This window comes from Pithys albifrons, chromosome 2 (assembly GCF_047495875.1).
Source record: "Pithys albifrons albifrons isolate INPA30051 chromosome 2, PitAlb_v1, whole genome shotgun sequence".
Taxonomy (NCBI): domain Eukaryota; kingdom Metazoa; phylum Chordata; class Aves; order Passeriformes; family Thamnophilidae; genus Pithys; species Pithys albifrons.
The window spans coordinates 85717164-85735725 of record NC_092459.1 but is presented as its reverse complement, the minus strand read 5'-3'; the positions used below and the strand labels follow the sequence as shown (position 1 = coordinate 85735725).

Here is an 18562-nt window from a genome sequence, read left to right as displayed (position 1 = left end):
TGAAGCAGTGTCACACAAGTGAAAGAGAAAAACTGGGGTTCTCCAGAGACTCCTGTACACACACACAGACACACACACACAGAGACACACACAGACACACACACACACACACACATCTGATTCATCTCTGACTGCCCAGGGACCCTTCTGTCAGATGGAAAAGAGCTGAGCTGTGGCAGTTGCAGCAGTGGCTGCAGCAGCAGCAGTGCCCTGTTCTCGTAATTCACCACCATCTGCTTCCCCCAGTCAGAATCTATAGCTATTTTCCCCACACCAGATGGTTAAAAACATGCCCTGATTTTTGTCTTCCATGCAGTATTTTATTTATGGTAGTTCTGGACCAAGCTGGACCAGCTTTCTTAGAGAAGGCTGGATACTGGGAATTCAGGATTTCCCCTTCACCAGTGGGTGATTGTCTCTGTGTTTTGAGGGATTAGAATTCTGCACTTTGAGTAACTCTTGGCAAGCATAAAGTAACAAAAATGCACCTGTGACATGAAATCAGGTCTAAGAAAACTTATCCTTTCCTTCCTTGGCTTCATAATTGTGTCTGTTTTATTTGCATTGTTAGTTACTTTATTTAAGACATACAGGGATTGTGGCCTTTTTTATTGCAAAGCACTTGATAAAGTGTTTTAAAAGAGGTAAGTACAGTGTATGCCCGTGATGAACAGAGGAACAAAGACTAACTCCTGTAGTTGCATGCCCAAGACCTCAAATCTTTCATTAACTGATACTGTCTTCCAGCAACTCCACTGACATGTTTTTCTATTTTTTTCTGTCATACAAAGTATTTTTAGATTGGTATTAACCTCTCTGTGCTTATGTGTGTGGATGCATATGTGTGTGTATATTATTACCCTTGGTATTAAATATTGCAAAATGTACCTGCTCAATTTGCTTTGTAAAAAGCAGGAAGTACCGAACATCAGTGAGCTCTGTGCTGAACCCAGGACAGGTTGTGTGCCTAGGAGGGATGAGGAATCCCAGCTACGAGGAATAACATGTATTCATGTTATTGTTTTTAAAATGTAAGAATGAGGCTACAGTCTGTTTCTCTTTTAAAGGCCCATTTCAGTTCCCTTATGATTTTGTCTTGTGAAATGTGTTTGGCTTGAAAAAGGCCAGGCTGGTTCTGAAAGCAAGGGAGAATATTTGTGCAACATCGGAAGGAGAGCTGATCAAACAATATTGGAGCAGTAGTTTATTAAAAATTTAACCCCTTTGACATTTTCATTTTTGTTTACTGTTTGTTCTCGTCCTGCTAGCTCAAGGATATACTGTTTATTGTCCTTGAGATTTTCTGTATCATTAATTCTGGCTGGAGGCTCCAGCAACATGCATTTGAAAAAACCAGATTATAATTGAGAGCAATTATTAATGATTTTGTTGATGTCCTCTTACTTTCTTATCGATTTCACCAGAAATTTCACTAGAAATCATCAGCTTGATAGTATTCCCATGGAGCTCAAAAGGGAAAGGGGACACATGTGAATGACGTGATTCCCTGAAAGGTAGCTGTGTGTGCTGAGTGCATGGAAGTCCTCTCCTGCTTGGGGTGTGTAAGCCACCCTTGTTCCCAACACTCCTCTCTCCATCCTGGTATAGTGAGATTGCATCATATGTACTTGATAAACTTTATAGGGCAGAAGAATTTGTTTTACACAAGATACTCAATTATCTGCATCCTTTCATTGAAGTGGGAGGCTCTATTTGCAGCTATAAGATAATGATTCAGTTTCAGCTTTGCAGATGTGAATTTCTCTTCCTTACTACAGATAGGGCTGTTTCAAACAAGCTGTAGGCTGTCAAAGGTGGGAGCCTGCCAGGGGCAACCAGCAGCCTGGTTTGCCTGGGCTGGGAGAGGTGGGGATGGCTGTAGCTGCAGCAGGCATGAGCCAACTGTCCAGCCTTTCCCCCAGAAGCTGTGTGGTATAAAGGGGATAGAAAAGGAGAAACACGCCCACAGAGGGACCCACTCTGCCGCTGCCATCCAGTTGAATTTTGCCTGCCCAAGGGTGAAGTGAAAATCCTTGGGCTGCAAAAGTAAATTTTACCTACACTGCTGACAAGCCTTGAGCTGACTCTGATTATAGAGGTATCTTCACCTTCTTTTATTTTGACTACAAAGAGAGGCTTATTGAAAGGTTGATTTTAATCCCTGTGTTAAGGGGGAAAAAAACAAAAAGGAAAGACAACAAAATTCCTCTTGCTTCAAGATTTTATATTTAAGTCTTACTGACAGTACAATATTTTCTGAAAGTGTTACTTGAGAAGGAATATTTTTAATCTAAAATCATTTATGGTACCTCCACTGCAATATGTTTGCCACTTTTTGTGTGAGCCTCTATGAGTCCAACATAAACACATTATCCTGCAAAATCTTAAATAAAGGTAGGCTAGACACTGCTTCCACAAGAGGCAATTTGCTAAATCAGGGATGATAAATGTAGAACTGCGATTTGAAAATGAAATGTGATTCTCCACCAAGACAAACAAGGAGAAAAAAGTGCTCATATGAGAAATTGTTATTGGTAATTCCTTGATCAGCCAACGCTTATTTTCCAGAGAGAAAGCCATCTATTGGTTCCTGTAAAATATTCTTTCTCAGGCATCTTCTGTCAACATGTCTGCTGTTTTCAGGGGCTCAGAGGTACATAGGGAATAAAGAAGAGTATTTAGCATGAGACACCTCACACAGGATGTTTGGAGCAGGGCTGAGCTCATACCCTGTCAGCTGTGGTGACCAAATTTCATGTTATCCCCTAGAAAAAATGTGTCCAGGGCAGCTGGACTGAATCATCAGGCATAAGGAGGCACATTTCACCTTATTTCTCCCTCTCTCCCCCTTCATATGGGCCCTTCATATCCCACCCCAACAACTCCCTTGCAAGGGCAGAAGTCTAAAGGAATTTTGTTCAGGGTGTGAAGAGAGTGAGTGGGTGCCAAAATGTGGGATGGAGAAAAACAAGGGCCATCTGGGCAGCAAGAAGGGGCAGTGCTGCCGGGTCTTGGGGACCCTGCCCAGCCTCCTCCTCCAAGCCTCCCTTCGCCCTACTCATGGCCCAGGACCACATTTCAGCCCAACCAGGGGCCACCAATCCCTGCCCCAGCAAGCAGTTCCTTCTTACCTTCTGACTTTCCCCAAGTTTCAGTTGTCTGCTTGCTCCACCATCTTTCCAGCAGTCCTTGCTTCTCTTTTTCTGCTTCAAGATGTCACAGTGTCCCTCTTATATCCCTTCCTCAGAACATTTCCCACCCCCTCCTTTTCCTGTCCACCCCATCAGTTCCAGAGTCCGTGCTGCCCCGACTCCCCTTCATCTTCTCCCTTTCATCTGGATCTTGCTGGTTCCCCTAGTCCCTCCTGAAGCTGGCTGGAGAGGTGGCTTCCATCTCCCTCATTCTTGATCAGGAAAAATCAGAGTGGGAAAATCAGAGGCATCTATTCCTTAGTGCCAGCGTCACATGCCATGAAACCTTCTAGCAAGTCACATATTGTGGTTTACCTGGAAATCTGAGGGCTGCTGAAGAGCTGTAAATCCGATCCCAAATGTGTATTGTTCCTTCAGAATACTGGTTTGTGCATCCTGATGGAATATGGCACTGCTCTATGTGAAATACAAATGAATCGTTTATTTTCAGCTTCTCAGAAATCAGTACTGGAGGTTGTTCCACACAATGTGCTTTGATTACAACAGGAGATCAGACCAGCAGTATTTCCTTTTGTCTCTGTAATCTGTGAATGATTTGATCCATCTAAAAATTATGCTATTTTCCGCTAATTTTACTGAGTGACGTAGCTAATAGGGAAGTCTGTTGCTGCTGCCCTAAACCTCCATCTGATTTTCCTGGGGAAGTTTGGATGCAGGGGTTGGTTTAGCAAGGAGAAGTGCCTTGTGCCTCACTCTTGATCAGAGGGCAGCCACCTGGGGAGCTGCATGGAGAAAATTCCTTGGAAACCCAGAAGGTGAGTGTGCAGTGCTTAAAACATGAAGTGACATGCGTGAAAATACCACACCCCCTCGTGAGCCCTTAGAGGGAGGTTGCAACAGAGGGGATTAAGTTTTCAAGCTTTAAAAAAGTGCCATCTATACCATAGGTAAGACAAGCCTTATCTTGACTCTAGTGGCCCTGTATTTGGCTTTACCTCAGGCTGACACTCTGTTATAGTCCTCCCCATCTGTGAGGTACCGAGCAATGGTGTATGGTAGAGCTGGTTGCTCCCAAAATTTTCATGTCTCAGTGAAAGGTCACCCATCAGGACATGTGCCCAGCACAACACCCTAGAAGTAGCAACAGCCACAGCCATCAAAGTCCCTGGCTTTAGTATCAGGCCAGCATGATTGGGTTTTTTCTCTTTCTTCTGAGGACTAGATGTAACTGAGAAATCAATCAAACTTCAACCTCTATCAGCCTATGAAGGGTGTAGGAGGTGGAGGTTCCCAGCAGGTTGTATGATCTGTTGTTTCTTCTCTGGTGTGAAAGACAGGGAGAGGAGAAATGTCTGCTAACTTTCTTGGCATAATGAGCTAGCCAGCTAATAAGGAAATAATTATACCTTGGAATACACAGTACAGTGGCAATGCTGTCTGTCTGCAGGATGCTTAGAAATGAGGCAAGAAAATACTCTGCTTCAGCTCTGCTTATCTCTCTGCCTTTCTGTCCAAGTTTGGGTGAGTCACACCTTGACTCTGTGTTTCAGCCCTCTCCTCACACAGGGGAGTGCTCCTTTATACTCACTTTTGATCAGGGATGCAAATCATGACAGAGACAGCTATACCAGCAAAACCCCTCAGTGTGAGTGTGGATTCATCTGTTACTTTGGTTGGGAGCAGTGGAGAGATGTGTGGTCCTGTCAAGAGCAGCTCTGCTGGTAAACTACCTCCCCACCAGCAGTGCTTCAATGCTGCACAGCACCTGCACACCTGTATTGTGTCCACAGGTAGCACCAGCCCCAGCTTTCCTAAAATGATTAGAGCAGCTCCAATGAAAAATATGTTGGTAAATGTGGTTGATGTTTCTATAATTTCCTCCCAATGGGGCTTTTCTGATAGTTTCTTGCATGTAGCATCTAGTGTTACCTAGTTTTACAGTATGGCTCTTCTAACTCTGAGTTGCTGTACAATTGTGTTATAAATAGTCATGCTAAGTTGAAACAGTCTTTCACCATGAATCAAGTTACAGAGGAAAAACAAGGATGCTGCTGTGTCTTAAGGATTTGAGAATATTTAAGCATAAAAGAAATATGGAATTGTGTTTCAGACTCACTCCAAAGGTAAAGAGGGAACACCAGTCCCTGGGGTGTGTGTGTGTGTGTGTGTGTGTGTGTGTGTGTGTGTGTGATTGTCTCCTGTTTTAAAGCATCCTTTCAGCAGGCACAGTTTCCAACATTTTCTCTTCTTTGCACTTTTCTCTGCAGTTTCTGGAAATGTGCAATGAATTTTCCAAGACATTTTGACTTGAACAGGCAGTTTGTTAAAAACAGTGGACAGTGAAGTGTATCAGTGGACAAAAGGGAAAAGGATTTGTGTGTGTGTGTGTGAGTGTGAGTGTGCGTGTGAGTGAGTGTGTGTGTGTGTACATACAGGTTCATACAAAGATAAAAATCACTGGATTCTTGAGTCAAATACTACAGCAGTGGCAAACAACACCTGAAAATTAAGAGCAATAGGAACTAATAAGGGTAGCTCATAGACTATATATAGTATCCAACAAGGAAACTGCTTTTGCCCAAGATAACCATAGCAGCTTTATTCTCAAACTTACTTAGGGGAGCTGAGCCTTGTGGGCTACTTTTCCACCCTGGGCTAGATTTGGGTCATGAGAAGACAGCGGCTTCTGGATTAAGTCAGGGGGACCAACTACCCTTGACTTTCTTTGTGTTCAGTGTTTCTCAAGACACTTGGACTTCAGGCATCCAAGTTTCCTTGAAGTCATACAGGATCAAAAGACTGAGATGAAATAGTGTATATACAAGTGGTATCTGCAGAAACTGCTGAGGAATGTAAATGAGGGCTGAGAGACCCAGACTTCTTGCAGATGAGCTCAGAGCACCCTCCCTCATGGGGATAGGATTTGCAGCACTCTATTCCTCCAGACTTTGTCAGCTTAGAGACCCAAAGCAGCTAAGTTCAGTTGCACTGAGATGTGCAACACCCAGTAAGGTACGTCCTTGCATTCTGTCTTTAAGCCTGGAAACCCTCTAACATATTCACCTGCCACCCTGAGCTATAGGTAAGAGCAGAGCAAGGTGTGACAGTGAAACAGGCCATGAAAGTTATTTTGACTTAAAACGTGAGCATCCATATAATTTTTGAGTACCTTTGTAGGAGATAAGTTCCCTGGGGACACCATATTTCCAACAGGAGCCTTGACCTCAGAATTTCCAACCCTCAGGTCAAAGTTTTGCTTATTTATAATCCTCCTGGAAGGAGTCTGGACAAAGGGAAGATGGGTCAGACTGGAAAAGTGGATTTGTGGTAGCAAAGGGAAAGAGCAATCAGCTGGAATGCTGCCAAAAAAAAAAAAAAGAGAGCAGAAGGAAGCCTCCCCCAGGAACTGGACTGACTCAGTTATCTTCAGTCAAAACAGCCGGCAATGCCCAGGTGAGCTGGGGACTGCACGTCCATTCTCCTGTGTGGAACAAAGCCCATTCCAGTAAAGGTCTGACTACCCAAGCTGTTTGGATGGTGGCAGTGCTCACAGGTGCCTGACAGCTACGGATTTAAAATGTTTTCCATTGTCATATTACAGTGAGATGCTGGTGTAGACCTGCACCACTGATGAGCACTGTATGGTTCCTGAGGAAGCAGGCATTGTATTGGATGTTCTTTTCTTCTTCTTCAGGTGTTGAATTGGATGTTCTTCTCTGCAACTTGCCCTTTGCACTGTTAAATCTTTCTGTGACTGGCTCTCCCAGCTCTTATGTTCTGGGACTGGTAGTGAGAGAAGATGCTGGCAGAAAAAGAAGTTTTCTCTGCACCTTCCTTTTTATATCCAAAACACAAATACTCAACTTCCCGAAGTGAGGATGGCTCTGTCTAGGGACAAAAAGGGACTGAGGAACCTCTTTTGTGTTATTTTAAGTCATTGTATTGCTAACAGATCAGCTTCCCAAAACTGAGCGTGGCCACTAGACAACTGAAATGAGGAGGGATGAGCTGGGGTGTTTTCTCACCACTGAGAGGGCTCAAGGCATGTAAACCCACAACCTTATCTGAGTGGTCCCACAAAAGTGGCTCTGCAGGATGGCTTCTTCCTCATGTCGGGAAGACATAATGTGCTGTCTATGGCCAAAGGCTGTCTTCACCAAGGTCTAAACAGGAAGATCCCATCTGACAGTTGTATGAGCCAATCAATCATCCTCATGCTGTGAGCTGTGTTTAAAACCTCTTATGGGAAATTCAAGTAGCACAGTCTTGTTCAAACACAACTCTCTGGCTGAAGGCATCTGCTTCAGGAGTAGCTCCTTTACCCTGCCCTGCACCACCACCTGCACCACAAGGCAGAGATAATAAATTTCAGATCACCTGCCTGGCACTAACAATATCTGCACTTGATGCACCCTTTGCTGGTGGTGGCAGAGGGTATGAACAGAGGAGGATCATGCCCAAACCATTTGTACCTGCTCTCTGTGAAAAAGTATCCCTTTTCAGGGCAGTCTGGGAGATGTGTGGCAGGAAGGGCGGCTGAGACAATGAAAGGAAGTGGAAGAAAGGGAGAACAAGTTCCTTTGACCAGCATCAGCTTGACATTTTTTCAGCTCACTTTTTACACATGAAAGGGAGGGTGGGAAAGAAGAAGAAAGTAGGAAGGTAGAAGGAGAAGTAGGCAGAGAAGAAAAAAGATCAAAAAAAGGTGCAACAGGAAAAAGATGCTCTCAGTGATGCCGAGACCCTTGTCTGTGCGCCTATACCAGCCCAAATCTGTCCTAAAGCACAAAGCAAAAAAAGAAAAGCCCAGCAGGATCTCTGGCTAACTAGATATATAGGCTAAAAAGCACAGAGATTGGTAGAAAATGTTGAGTTAAAAGCCTGTGGGTTTAGAGCACAAGTGAGGGAAAGACCGGGGGAGGGCATGGGGTGAGCGCTAGAGCTAAGGAAAGAAGAGTGGCCACACATTGAGATCAGAGGGACAAGGGGTTGCAAAGGCTTTCAAATAAGCCTTAACCAGGAAACATAGGTTTGTCCAAGTACAGTTGAGTAAAGGCAGGACACAGGGACAGCAAAATCCAGTACAATAGCAACCAGCTGTCAGAAATCCCAGCATGGCCCTGTGACTAGCTACATCTGGGAAGTGCAGGGAAGGAAGGGTGGTAAAGCTCAGGTAGACCATGGATGAAGAAAAGAAATGGAATCCCTCTGAGTACCAAACACTATCTGTGATGAGAGCTAATCAAAAAAGCAGAGAACACACAAAATATTGTAAAATGCATCTGGGAAGAAACCGAGCATAGGTGTATTCCCTGGAATGGAGATGAGGAGAACTGAGGACAGCAAAGCATAACCCATGGGATTTATAACCCTATCTTGGTATGCTTCATACTGGAAGAAGGAGATACACAGGAGGACCTAGGACAGCAGTAGCACCAGCCTGCTGTTTTGAATGGTGGGAAGCACTGCTCTAAGCAATTTCTTCCCACAAAGAGATTCTGATCCTAGCACTTCAGAATGGCAAACTAGGGGGTTTTAATAGATATTTTACAGTTTTCTTATCAAGGCAAATTAATTAGAAAGAAAACAGACAGCTGACAGTTTAACTGCATCCTGTCATTGTAGCTTATTCATGCTTTCCCATCTTCCAGAAGTTTGTGAATTGCAGAGTACCTGGTGCTGTGGCCTCTAGTTTGTTTGTAGCAGTACAATGGGCCCCCCGTTCCTCACATACCCTGGGTTTCCCTTGCCTTTCCCAGTCTCCCCTCTTTTGCCCTCTTGCTGCCCATCTCACTGCCTTTGGTCGGACACTTGCCCCTGTACCATGTTGTTGCAAAACCTGCCCCAGCTCAGCCCTGTTCAGCAGCACTGCAGGAACAACTCTGTATGCTCAGCTCCTTAATGCAAACCAATGATGGAGTCATTCTTAGATGTAGTGCTAAGAAGAAAATGAACAGGAAAGAGATGATAGAAATGTCAGACCACAAGCTCAAGAGATCACAGGGGCCCAGAGATAGTTGCATCATCCCAGAAATGAAATTAATGACAGACTGCACCAGATCATAGCACAAAAACATTGACACAGAAATATTATTGTTGCAACTGGACCTTGGCCTCACACGGTTCTTCAATCGCCTCTTGCCTGGTGTCATTGTGCTATATATGATTTGCTCTCTTTGAACACCACATCTATCCCGGAGACTGTCTACCTCTTAACATAGCTGTGAAATGTAGGTGATGTAGTACATATAAATATTTCACAGACAGGCTTCATTTGACAAGTGAGGTCTTGAGAAGTGACCAGACACACTGACTCCCAGATGGAAAGATGGGACAAATACATGCTGCAAAAACAGTCTGAGGGGAGGAAAGGCATCCCTCATCTTTGCTTTTTGACAAGTAGAATCACTACAGGGTATGGTTTCCCCATGACAATTAGCTTGCTTAGCAAGTGTGCATAGGAGTGCTGCCTTGCTGTCACCCATTGAAACCTCCATAGTTATGCTCTGATTTATTAGGCCTTAAGCAATAATTATTAATTACCTTATTTAGCAAATGCAGTTATGTACTTGGGTTTTGGCAGTATATTTTTTCACTCAGAATATACTTTCACAGTTTACTTTGAAATTCATCTTTCATAAGCATTTGTGCCAGTGAAACACAAGCATGTGCATTGAATGCTAAGACAAAAAAGGAAGCGTGAAGCACACAGGGTTTTTTTTGTTTGTTTTGTGTTGGTTTTTTTTACTCAATACCCAGACTTGTAACTCATACTCATTCAAACACTGAGGGACTATTCCATAATTTAATGCGAAAACCTGAAAAAAAAGAAATAGAAAAGATACTAAATGCCACATAAATATCCGTATTTTAAAAAAGACTCGTTTCCATGTTGGGTTTTTTTGTTGTTGTTAGCTCAGCCCAGCTCAAGTTAGCTGACAGCTTCAGCCTAGTCCACACTTCAGAGCCCAAATCTAGGCCCACCTAGGTGAACCCATAACATTCTGTTTGTTCTGGTTTTTTTAACCAACATGAAGTTTCCTGGATCTGCAAACACTTCTATATCTCATTTTCCTTGTGTTGCTTTCAGTCTGCTTCATGGACATATGGACAATTTTACTTTGTTTCAGCAGCAGCAGCTCCTGCTTCTCCCCATGCCCTGGCAAAGGGGTTGCTCCACCCATCCTCCTGCTGCTGGCTGCCTCCTTCTACCCATGCACCCTTTATTAATGTTGTCACCACTCACCGTAGGAAGGATTAAATCCTTCTCACATAAGGGTTTATTGTATTAAAGAATAAGCTTAATCACATCAGGTGCTTTCACAAGGGGCCCACTCCATGCTATTAGCTATGGAAAAGGCATCGCAGAGTGTGAAGCCCACAGTTTCTTGGCAAATGTTCCTTCAGCCTGCTTATAGAAAAAAAAAAGTACAAAGGGAAAAAAAACCACAAACAACCACAAAACCAAACAAGACAGTTTTACACTGGCTGTATCTTGACAAGTGATAGAATAAGTCCAGTGGGAAATCGTCTGCCATGCCTCCTCCATGCAGGGATGCTGGGGTGAAGCTGCCCTGTCCTCATCGCCACTCTCGGTGCACGCTATTGCTTTTCTTTCCCGCTGAGCACCACTTACAATAGTAATAACTACTTACTAATTAGGGGTTATATCTATTAATTGCTTGTTTGTTAGAGCATGACTGAGCAGTCAGCCGCTCTCCGGGCCATCTCTTGATTTACTATTTTTTTTTATTTATTAGATATTTATCCACGGAGTGACTTTTTCACACGGTGACTCAGTGCCTGCCGGAATGCGTCTTTCCACCCTCTCTCCCTCCGGGTCCCGCACCCCTCGTCAGCTGCCGCGGGGAGTGAGCATGGATGCAGAGCCGCGGGGCAGGGCCGGGAGCACCCGGGGGCAGCGCGCCAAGCCCACGCGTGGCCGAGGCGGGAGAGCGCGCAGGGACCAGTCCCAGGGAAGAGCTGGAGACGACCCACTGTCGCTAAGGGACACCCGCATCAGCCCGTCCCCGGGAGCCTCGGCGGGGCCAGCGCAGTGCAAGAGGCGAGCGGGAACCCGGCTCCCGGGGGCAGTACGCGCCGCTAAGAGGGGTTTCCACGGCGCTGGCTCCTCTTTACGGTCTGGGCTCATTGCTACAGCCCCGGGGCAGGCACGGGCAGGCTCGCCGGCTCGGGGGCGAGCAGGTCTAGGCTCCACAGAAGCAGCGTTTTATCCTTCTCGCAAAGCAGACGGCGATAGGGATGGCAAAGCGAAGCCTCTCAGTGCCAGTGATGACGCTCGGGGCTCGCGCAGCATCCTCATCCTCTTCCTCCTCCCGGCCTCTCGCCCCGAGCCCTGCGCGGCGGCGGGAGGGGGGACGCCATGCACACCTCTCCCGTTCCGGGTTTCACGTACGAGCATCACCACGGCCTGGGGCCGGCAGTCCGGCGGGTACCGCGGACCCCGCAGCAGTGCACCAGGCTGGGGGCCCGCAAAGCACCCCTGCCCCGCCGCTCCCTAGCAGCATGCAGCAGGCAGCCCCGCCAGCCTGCAACCTACCTGGGGGCCCCAAAAAAACTTTGCTGGCATTAGCTAGCGCCAGCACAGGACACACCCCGGCAACCTGCTTTGGCCCCCATCCCTTCGCATGTCAGGGCCCAGCCGGGAGAAGCTGAGCTTGCCGCGAGTGTCCTGACGATAGGGGTACCACAGGCTTACAGCCGATCTCTCGCTCGAAGCAAGTCCCTTTTTCTCCCCAGCCCTGCCCTGTTGTCTACAATTGGGCTGGGGCGAGGCGTGGGGACGCCCGCAGAATTGGGCAGGAGGCTGGGCTCTCACCAGCACAGCCGCTTTAATTGGCTGCGGTTTTTTTCTTTCTTTTTTTTTTTTTATACCGAAGGGGAATGGAATGGTGAGGAGGGGAGGGGAAAAACCTGGAAAGCCAACTGAGAAGAAAATAAGGCGCGGCTGGCAGAGCCGGCAGGCAGGGAGGGAGGGGTGAGGAGATCTCGAGTCACTCTGGCCGGCGGGCGCGGAAAACCCCGGACGCCCCGTCGGGGATCGCTGGAGCGGAGAGCCCCGGGGCCAGCTGGGGAGCGGTGACGCTCCCAGCAACTTTGCAGGAGATTTTCGCGCTTCAGGAAAAAGCAGTGGGGCAGGGACCTGTCAAGCGATTTCCAATTGGCGTCTGGCAGGAGTAGCCCAACTTTGTCCAGCTTCGTGTCCTTCCTCGTCGGCTCCCTTCCCTGTTACTTCCCACTAGAAGCCCCGGTAGTCTTCGAGGGAGACAGACACGGGCCTCTCTACAACTGCAAATCCTCTGCGAGGCGGGTGGAGCAGGAAAACACGGAGGCAAAGCATCCACCGGAGGCCAGCACACAATATCAGGGAAAGTTTTGAAGGGAGAAGGACCTGGAAGGCTGGGGAGGAGGCAAGGAAAGCCGGGCTGAGCTGCAGGCGGAGCAAGGGTGCATGGTCTGTCGGCTCCTCGTTTTCTTCTCTCTTCAGGCTGGCTGGGGCGATGCAGTGCAGCTGGGGGAGCTCTTGGGAGCCGCTTTAAAAAAAAATTCCTTCCTGGATTTGATTAATTACAACAATCCCCTCCCCAGAAGATCTGGAAAAGAGGAATCACCTATCTCTCCCTCTGCCTTTCAGTAGCTGGCTCCTACCCCCACCCTCGCTTCCCCCTTTTTCTCCACCTCCCTCTCCCCGTCCGCTTCTGGGTCTGCAGCCAGAGCTTCGCCAGGGAGGGAGGGCGAGGACTCACTGAAGTTGGCCCCAGTTGGCAGCACTTCGGGTGGCGCGAGACTTGGGGTGACGCTTGGCAGCTTCTGCTGAACAAAGGAGCCCCTTTTCCCGCAGGGGCCAGGAGATAGCGTCGGCTGGCGCGGCGCCGGCCCAGTGCCCCCGGGCTGGCCTTTTCCTGTACCCCGAAGTGCGGGCGCGGCTGCCTGTTCGCCTGGAGATCCTCGAGCAACCTGGCGAAGGGAAGCGGACAGAGCCGCTCCGCGTTCCTATCCTGCCTGCCTCCTTCCCTCGCTCTCTCCCTCCTTTTTTAATTCCTTTCTTTCTTTTCTGTTTTTCTGGTCTGTTTTTTTTTTGCTGTTTTTTTTTTAAATTTTAAATTTACCCCTAGGCGGCCCCGTCTGGGGGGCGGGAGGGGAGTCCCTTCCTCCGCCCGAGGGACTTCGGTGCCCGGCGCGGAGCGGAGCGCATGGGGCGGTGTTTCGGGCGGCTCTCGGCTGCTCCTTGCTCCCCCGCCGGATGCTGCCTGAACTGTTTTGGCTGTTTTTCTTCGCCGGCGATGAAGGCTCTGCCTTGAAGATGGACATGATCTGTTTTTTATTCCTGTCTCTGATGCCGGTGTACAGCAGGGGACAAGGGGTGTACGGTAAGGGACGTTGGCGCGGTCCCTGTTTGAAAAGGAGGGCGGTGGGGATGGGGGGCGAGGGTGCAGACGGCAGCTGTGGGATCAAAGTTAAAAAGCACCTGCAGGAGAAAGTAAATGATGCCAGCGAAGCTCGTCGTAGCCTGAGAGGAGAGGCTGATGCAGCAATAGGGTTTCCAGCGTCTGTAACTACTTCGTAATTCCACGCCGTAACCTCTGGCCGCCTCCCTTGTACGAGTCCGCCGACATGGCACGCAGGGACCGCCGGCGAAGCAGCTGCCGGGGGAGCGACCCGGGCCTCGGCCCTGCCTCCCCTCTTCCCACTCGTTTGGGGACGCCACGTTGATGTCGATGGGGGCGGCTCCGGGAGCACCTCCGAGTTGCATTTTCTTTGGGGCAAGGAGAGGATGGAGGATCCTCTCCCCGCGCTGCACTTGCGGCTGTGCTTCCTTGCAGGACCATCGGCACGGGGAGCATAGGGAAGGGCAGCTGGCGCTTCCGCGCCGGGGTGCGGGGAATCTCCTCTCGCTGCTGCCGACTGCCCGCTCCCCGCCGCCGGCCCGGGGGGCGGCTCTGCCCGGCTCGGCGGGGCCGGCTCCCCTCCCTGTCCCGGCTCGCCCTCACTCCCCACGGTGAGCCCTGCCGGACGCCCCGGGAGGGACGAGGCAGGTTTCGCACCCAGTGGAACTTTAATGCTGATTTTCTTCCTAAGGTGATGGAGGTGGGTGGGTGGTGATTTTTGGTAGAGATGATGTCGAGAGGTTGATTTTTTCCCTCTTTTACTACTGTGTTTACGGTGCTTACGGAGCTCCTTGTTTGCAGTCAGGGTGGCAGATGGCAAGCTCGGGTGGTCTCCTCATGAGAGGTCTGGCTCCCGCAGCCCCTCAGGTGATGGCAACCCGTGCCACTGCCGAGCACAAGCTCGGGCTGAGAGAACACCCGGGATTTACATTAGCTAGCCGTGCAGCTCTTCTTTCCCTCTCCCAGCCCTCTCTGAATTCTTGCTTTACAAGATCTGCATTTCCAATACACTGGGAAAAAATAAATAAAAGAAACCCACAAGTCTTGTCTCTCATAACAAGCCGGCTTTATCTTGGCTTACAACTCCGTTGTGCGTTGCTGTAAAGTCCTCCTGGAAGGCATGCCTCTCTCTTACAAGCCAGGCTCTCTGAGCTCTGAAGAGAGACCCCAGTGAGAGAATCTAGCCCCCCCGCTCCCTCTTTTTTAACAGCACGCAGCCAGTCTCTTGTGTAAGCTCTGGCAAAGATCAGTTCAGTCTCACTGACTGTGGGTAAGTCTTTGTAGGTCACTTTTTAATGATGTATTTCTTTAAAGGAAACAATTCCTCCTTTTTCCTTGAGGGCTGGGGTGTTCGTTTGAGTTTGGGTCTGTTTTGTAAAATAACAGTTTTAAAAAGAGGGTGTTTAGCTTCTTTTATTTTTCTCTTTCTTCCTCTCAAGTTTATGTGTTTTCTCCTAGTCTGCATGTCCAGACGAAAATTTTCATGACTCTAAGAAGGCTGGAAAGATGAGGAGTTGAAAAAGTTTGTGGTACAGAAATCTGGTCAGGGCGTGTTGTTTAATCCTTTAAAACAGGTAATCTGCTTCTAGCTGAACTTTTATTATTTCACTTTAGTGTGCTTGCTGCTGAATAGCTGTCAGTTGCTTTAGAATGGCCTCAACTCAGGATTGTAGCAAGAGGGACAGAGCATAAGACCATTTTGCTTAAATGTGCTTTAAAAGGTTGCCTGTTGTATTTTCTCATCCACTTCAGTGAACTTGCATTTGGCACAGTTGCTGCTAAATGAGATCTTCAGAATAACTTACTGATGTTTTTGTCTTTTTTTCTCAGAGAGAGATTGGAGAAACTGTGTACAAAAGAAAGCACAGATAGAGACATATACTAGGATGCAGCTATCCTTTTGGTCCCAAATGCTACACTACTTCTATCTATTCTCTTACTTAACCACATAAATGGGAAACCCAGTCTCTTCCTTCCTCTCCGCATCCCCACCTCTTTAAACTGTCTAATGTCGGGAGCCTTAATATGCAGATGTCACTGACAGCAGCCCAAAGTTGTGTCGTAGAATCAGCACACTGGACAGTAGCTAATAGTTTTTATATTGTCTTTCCCAATCCTGTCTTCAGTCTGCTACCTTTTGCTGTTTTTATGCCTTGTGCAGCCAGCACTGTTTCTTTGGATGCAAGATTGTTGTTACTGATGGGTCAGGCAGAGCTGCATTGATATTGTTATTTTTGCATGGATAAATTAAGCAGCATTGGAAATTAGTGCTACTACCCCTCCTCCACTTGGGTTTTTCCTAAATATTAGTCTCTCACCATAGCTTTAAACTGTACTTGAGTGTTCTTTTGTTGTGAATGTCGATCTCACGTTGCACCTAATGTAGAAATTATGGGAACTTAAGTGTCATAGTTCAGATCTATGTTTTTACTTTTGAATATTTACGTATTTATGGCAGTGGAGATTGGGGGAGGCATCTATATTGGTCTATAAATATATTTTACTTTAGCAAATCTCCTGAGATTAAGTCAGATTAAACAAGATAAAGTATCCATGTGATGTACCCTTTAAATAATACACCCACATAGATGCGCACAAAAGACCTCTGTCTAGGAGAGCAGAGTTGTTGGAGAGGTTTATTGAGATGAATGGTATAAATAAAATGTGTATAAGGGCGTTTCTGGGAAAGGAGCATTTGCAATCGAGGTGCAATTTAATTAGGAGTCAAGGTGCTTTTTGCCTGCTACCTGAAGAGCCTTGTTATATAAATTGCCATTAGTTGTAATGACTGAAGTGTGTCAGAAACCTTTTTCTCATTAGCTGATCCCATTCTTTCAGCCTTGTTTGTTGCAGTGAGACAAGGCTGGACTGATTGGGGAGGCAATTCAGCAGTCTGCCAATAGGCAACTTTTATTAGCCTTTCGTAGTAGCCCATTTCCCAGACTGCATGTGCCTTTCAATCCTGGTGTGTTAATGCTGTGGTCAAGATGAGGAGCAAGCTGTAACAGATCTCTAGAAAATGTCAGAATTGGGGAGGAGGAAGGAAGAGGTAAGAAGACAGCGGACTTGCTCTTCCAGGCTTTGACTTACCAAGACTTAAAGACTATAAATAAGATTGAAAGGGGAGGATTGGTGGAATGGAGGGTTGATACTCAAAGGGAAGAGAGTGCCTCTTGCTTCCTACCCAGCCTTGTAGATTTCGGGACTTGTGTAACTCTGGTTCAGAGTATGCACAGTGCTGCTGCTGTGCTTGCTCCATGTGCAGGTTATAATTAACACTTCTGGGCTGTCTTGCAACTAGCACAGTCCGGCTGATCATCAGCAGCCTTTCAGGCGGAATAAGAGAGTGGGATGTTTTGGCCCCTGCCTCTCATAATTCACCTGCAGAAAAGTCATTTCAGGAATGGGCATCACAGTGTGTGATGAGTGGCTACATACAGCAAGGTGTGGAAAGGGAATAAAAGGAAGATTTAGGCTGGGCAGCAGGGAAAGCTTCTCAGCACCATGATCAGTGGGGCTGGATGGGCTACACTTGAAACTGGCAGAAGTGAAGCACTTCAGTGCAGAGGAATCCTGCCCTGGCCTCAGAAGTGAGGAATAAATGACCTGTTAAGGCTCTTTCTTTAAAGAGACACCATCACACTGAATCACCTCTGAGATGCCACTACAGATAGCAAAAAAAACTACTGGGAGAGTATTTTCTTGCATCTGTGATGGAGGAGTGTCATCGTAAAACATATCCTGGGTTTAGGCCATAAACATCTGCACTTTTTCATTTCATGTACACATGACATGATTTGTTTCCTGCTCCTTTTACCTGCAAAGTAAAAACTCTTTTCCTTAAGTTTTCAATGCATGTGCCTCACACTGTCTTGCAACCTCTGTGCATGCTTGTCTTTTGTTGCTAGTTTCTGGAGCATAGACACTCTAACGTCACCTGGAGCCTGGTGACCTGGATCCATTCTTCTCACCTGCCTCTGCCTAGAGCTTTTTGCGAGCAGGAACGGGGGTCCCAAACATGTTTCTCTTTGGGTACCTTGCTGTCACCTCAGTGTACTCTGTGCCATAAGAAATAGCTGAGCAGATCACTGGTTCCTGTGAGGTACTTCTTGGCTGATTCTGTTTGGAAAATGTGATTTATAAGCATGGTCATCCTCCAAACTATATATGTGTGTGTGTGTATAAAAATATGCATGTGTGTGCACAAATCCTTTGTGCTCAACCATGTATCTTTGTTGTACAACCCTTAAATCTGTGGTGGCTTAGGCTTTTGAGGAATGGTACACAGCCTTTTCAGGAATGAGTTTTCTAACTAGAGTGCCATAGAAATAGTCTCACCAAAGAACTGTGTTGGTCCAGGATTTGCATAGTTCTTTAACAGCTCTTTATAAGGTCAAGGCATTAAATCAGTTCAGCTCAGTGCTTCAGATTGCCTTGCTGTTCTCCAGCTGTAATGTATCAGATTGACTGTCCCGTGACACTAGAGCCTCTAGTTTTAGGTCAGGTCAGTAGCTTCATACACCAGATAAGCCCTCAATTGACTTCAATATGCAGAACCAGAAAACTGACATTATCCTTTTGACAGATTGTTTGCAACTTGCTGGATGAAGTCAAAATATTTCACTATAGGTGTCGTCAGAAACCACCATCCTATGCTAATTTTTGTGGGAACATGAAGACAGATGTTGAATAATTTGACATGAGCGGCATAGCTTTTAAAATTATCACCATGTCAAATTTGCACTGGAGTTTTTGAAATATATATATATATTTCAGATGAGTTTGAGAGGGAGGGAGGTATAGTAAGTGACTCCCAGTAAGTGGTAGATGCAGCAAAAGATGGCCCTGGAGGTTCAGTAGTCAGGCAGCAATTCAGCTGTGACACTAAGGGGTGCTGTGCTGCTGAGGCTGCTGTTCTTATTTTTAAGGAACAAGACAAAGTGACTTCCATGCCAGTAGCTCAGGAATCTTGTGACATTTCTCATCAACCAGAAGCCCTAC

At 47.0% G+C, this 18562-nt stretch overlaps 1 protein-coding gene across 4 annotated transcripts in view; it reads left to right on the top strand.

Moving 5' to 3' along the window:
• Positions 1-12150: 12150 nt before the first annotated feature.
• The window catches only part of MDGA1 (MAM domain containing glycosylphosphatidylinositol anchor 1), a 148051-nt gene continuing 141639 nt past the window's right edge, over positions 12151-18562 (top strand). For 2 of the 4 annotated variants that reach the window (XM_071576676.1, XM_071576668.1), the window contains exon 1: positions 12854-13543. In XM_071576676.1, the coding sequence (XP_071432777.1) occupies positions 13417-13543 (127 nt within the window). In that variant the 5' untranslated portion in view covers positions 12854-13416. Of the gene's footprint in view, positions 12628-12853; positions 13544-18562 lie in introns of those variants that run through there. The other 2 variants (XM_071576659.1, XM_071576649.1) reach the window with 2 other exon arrangements.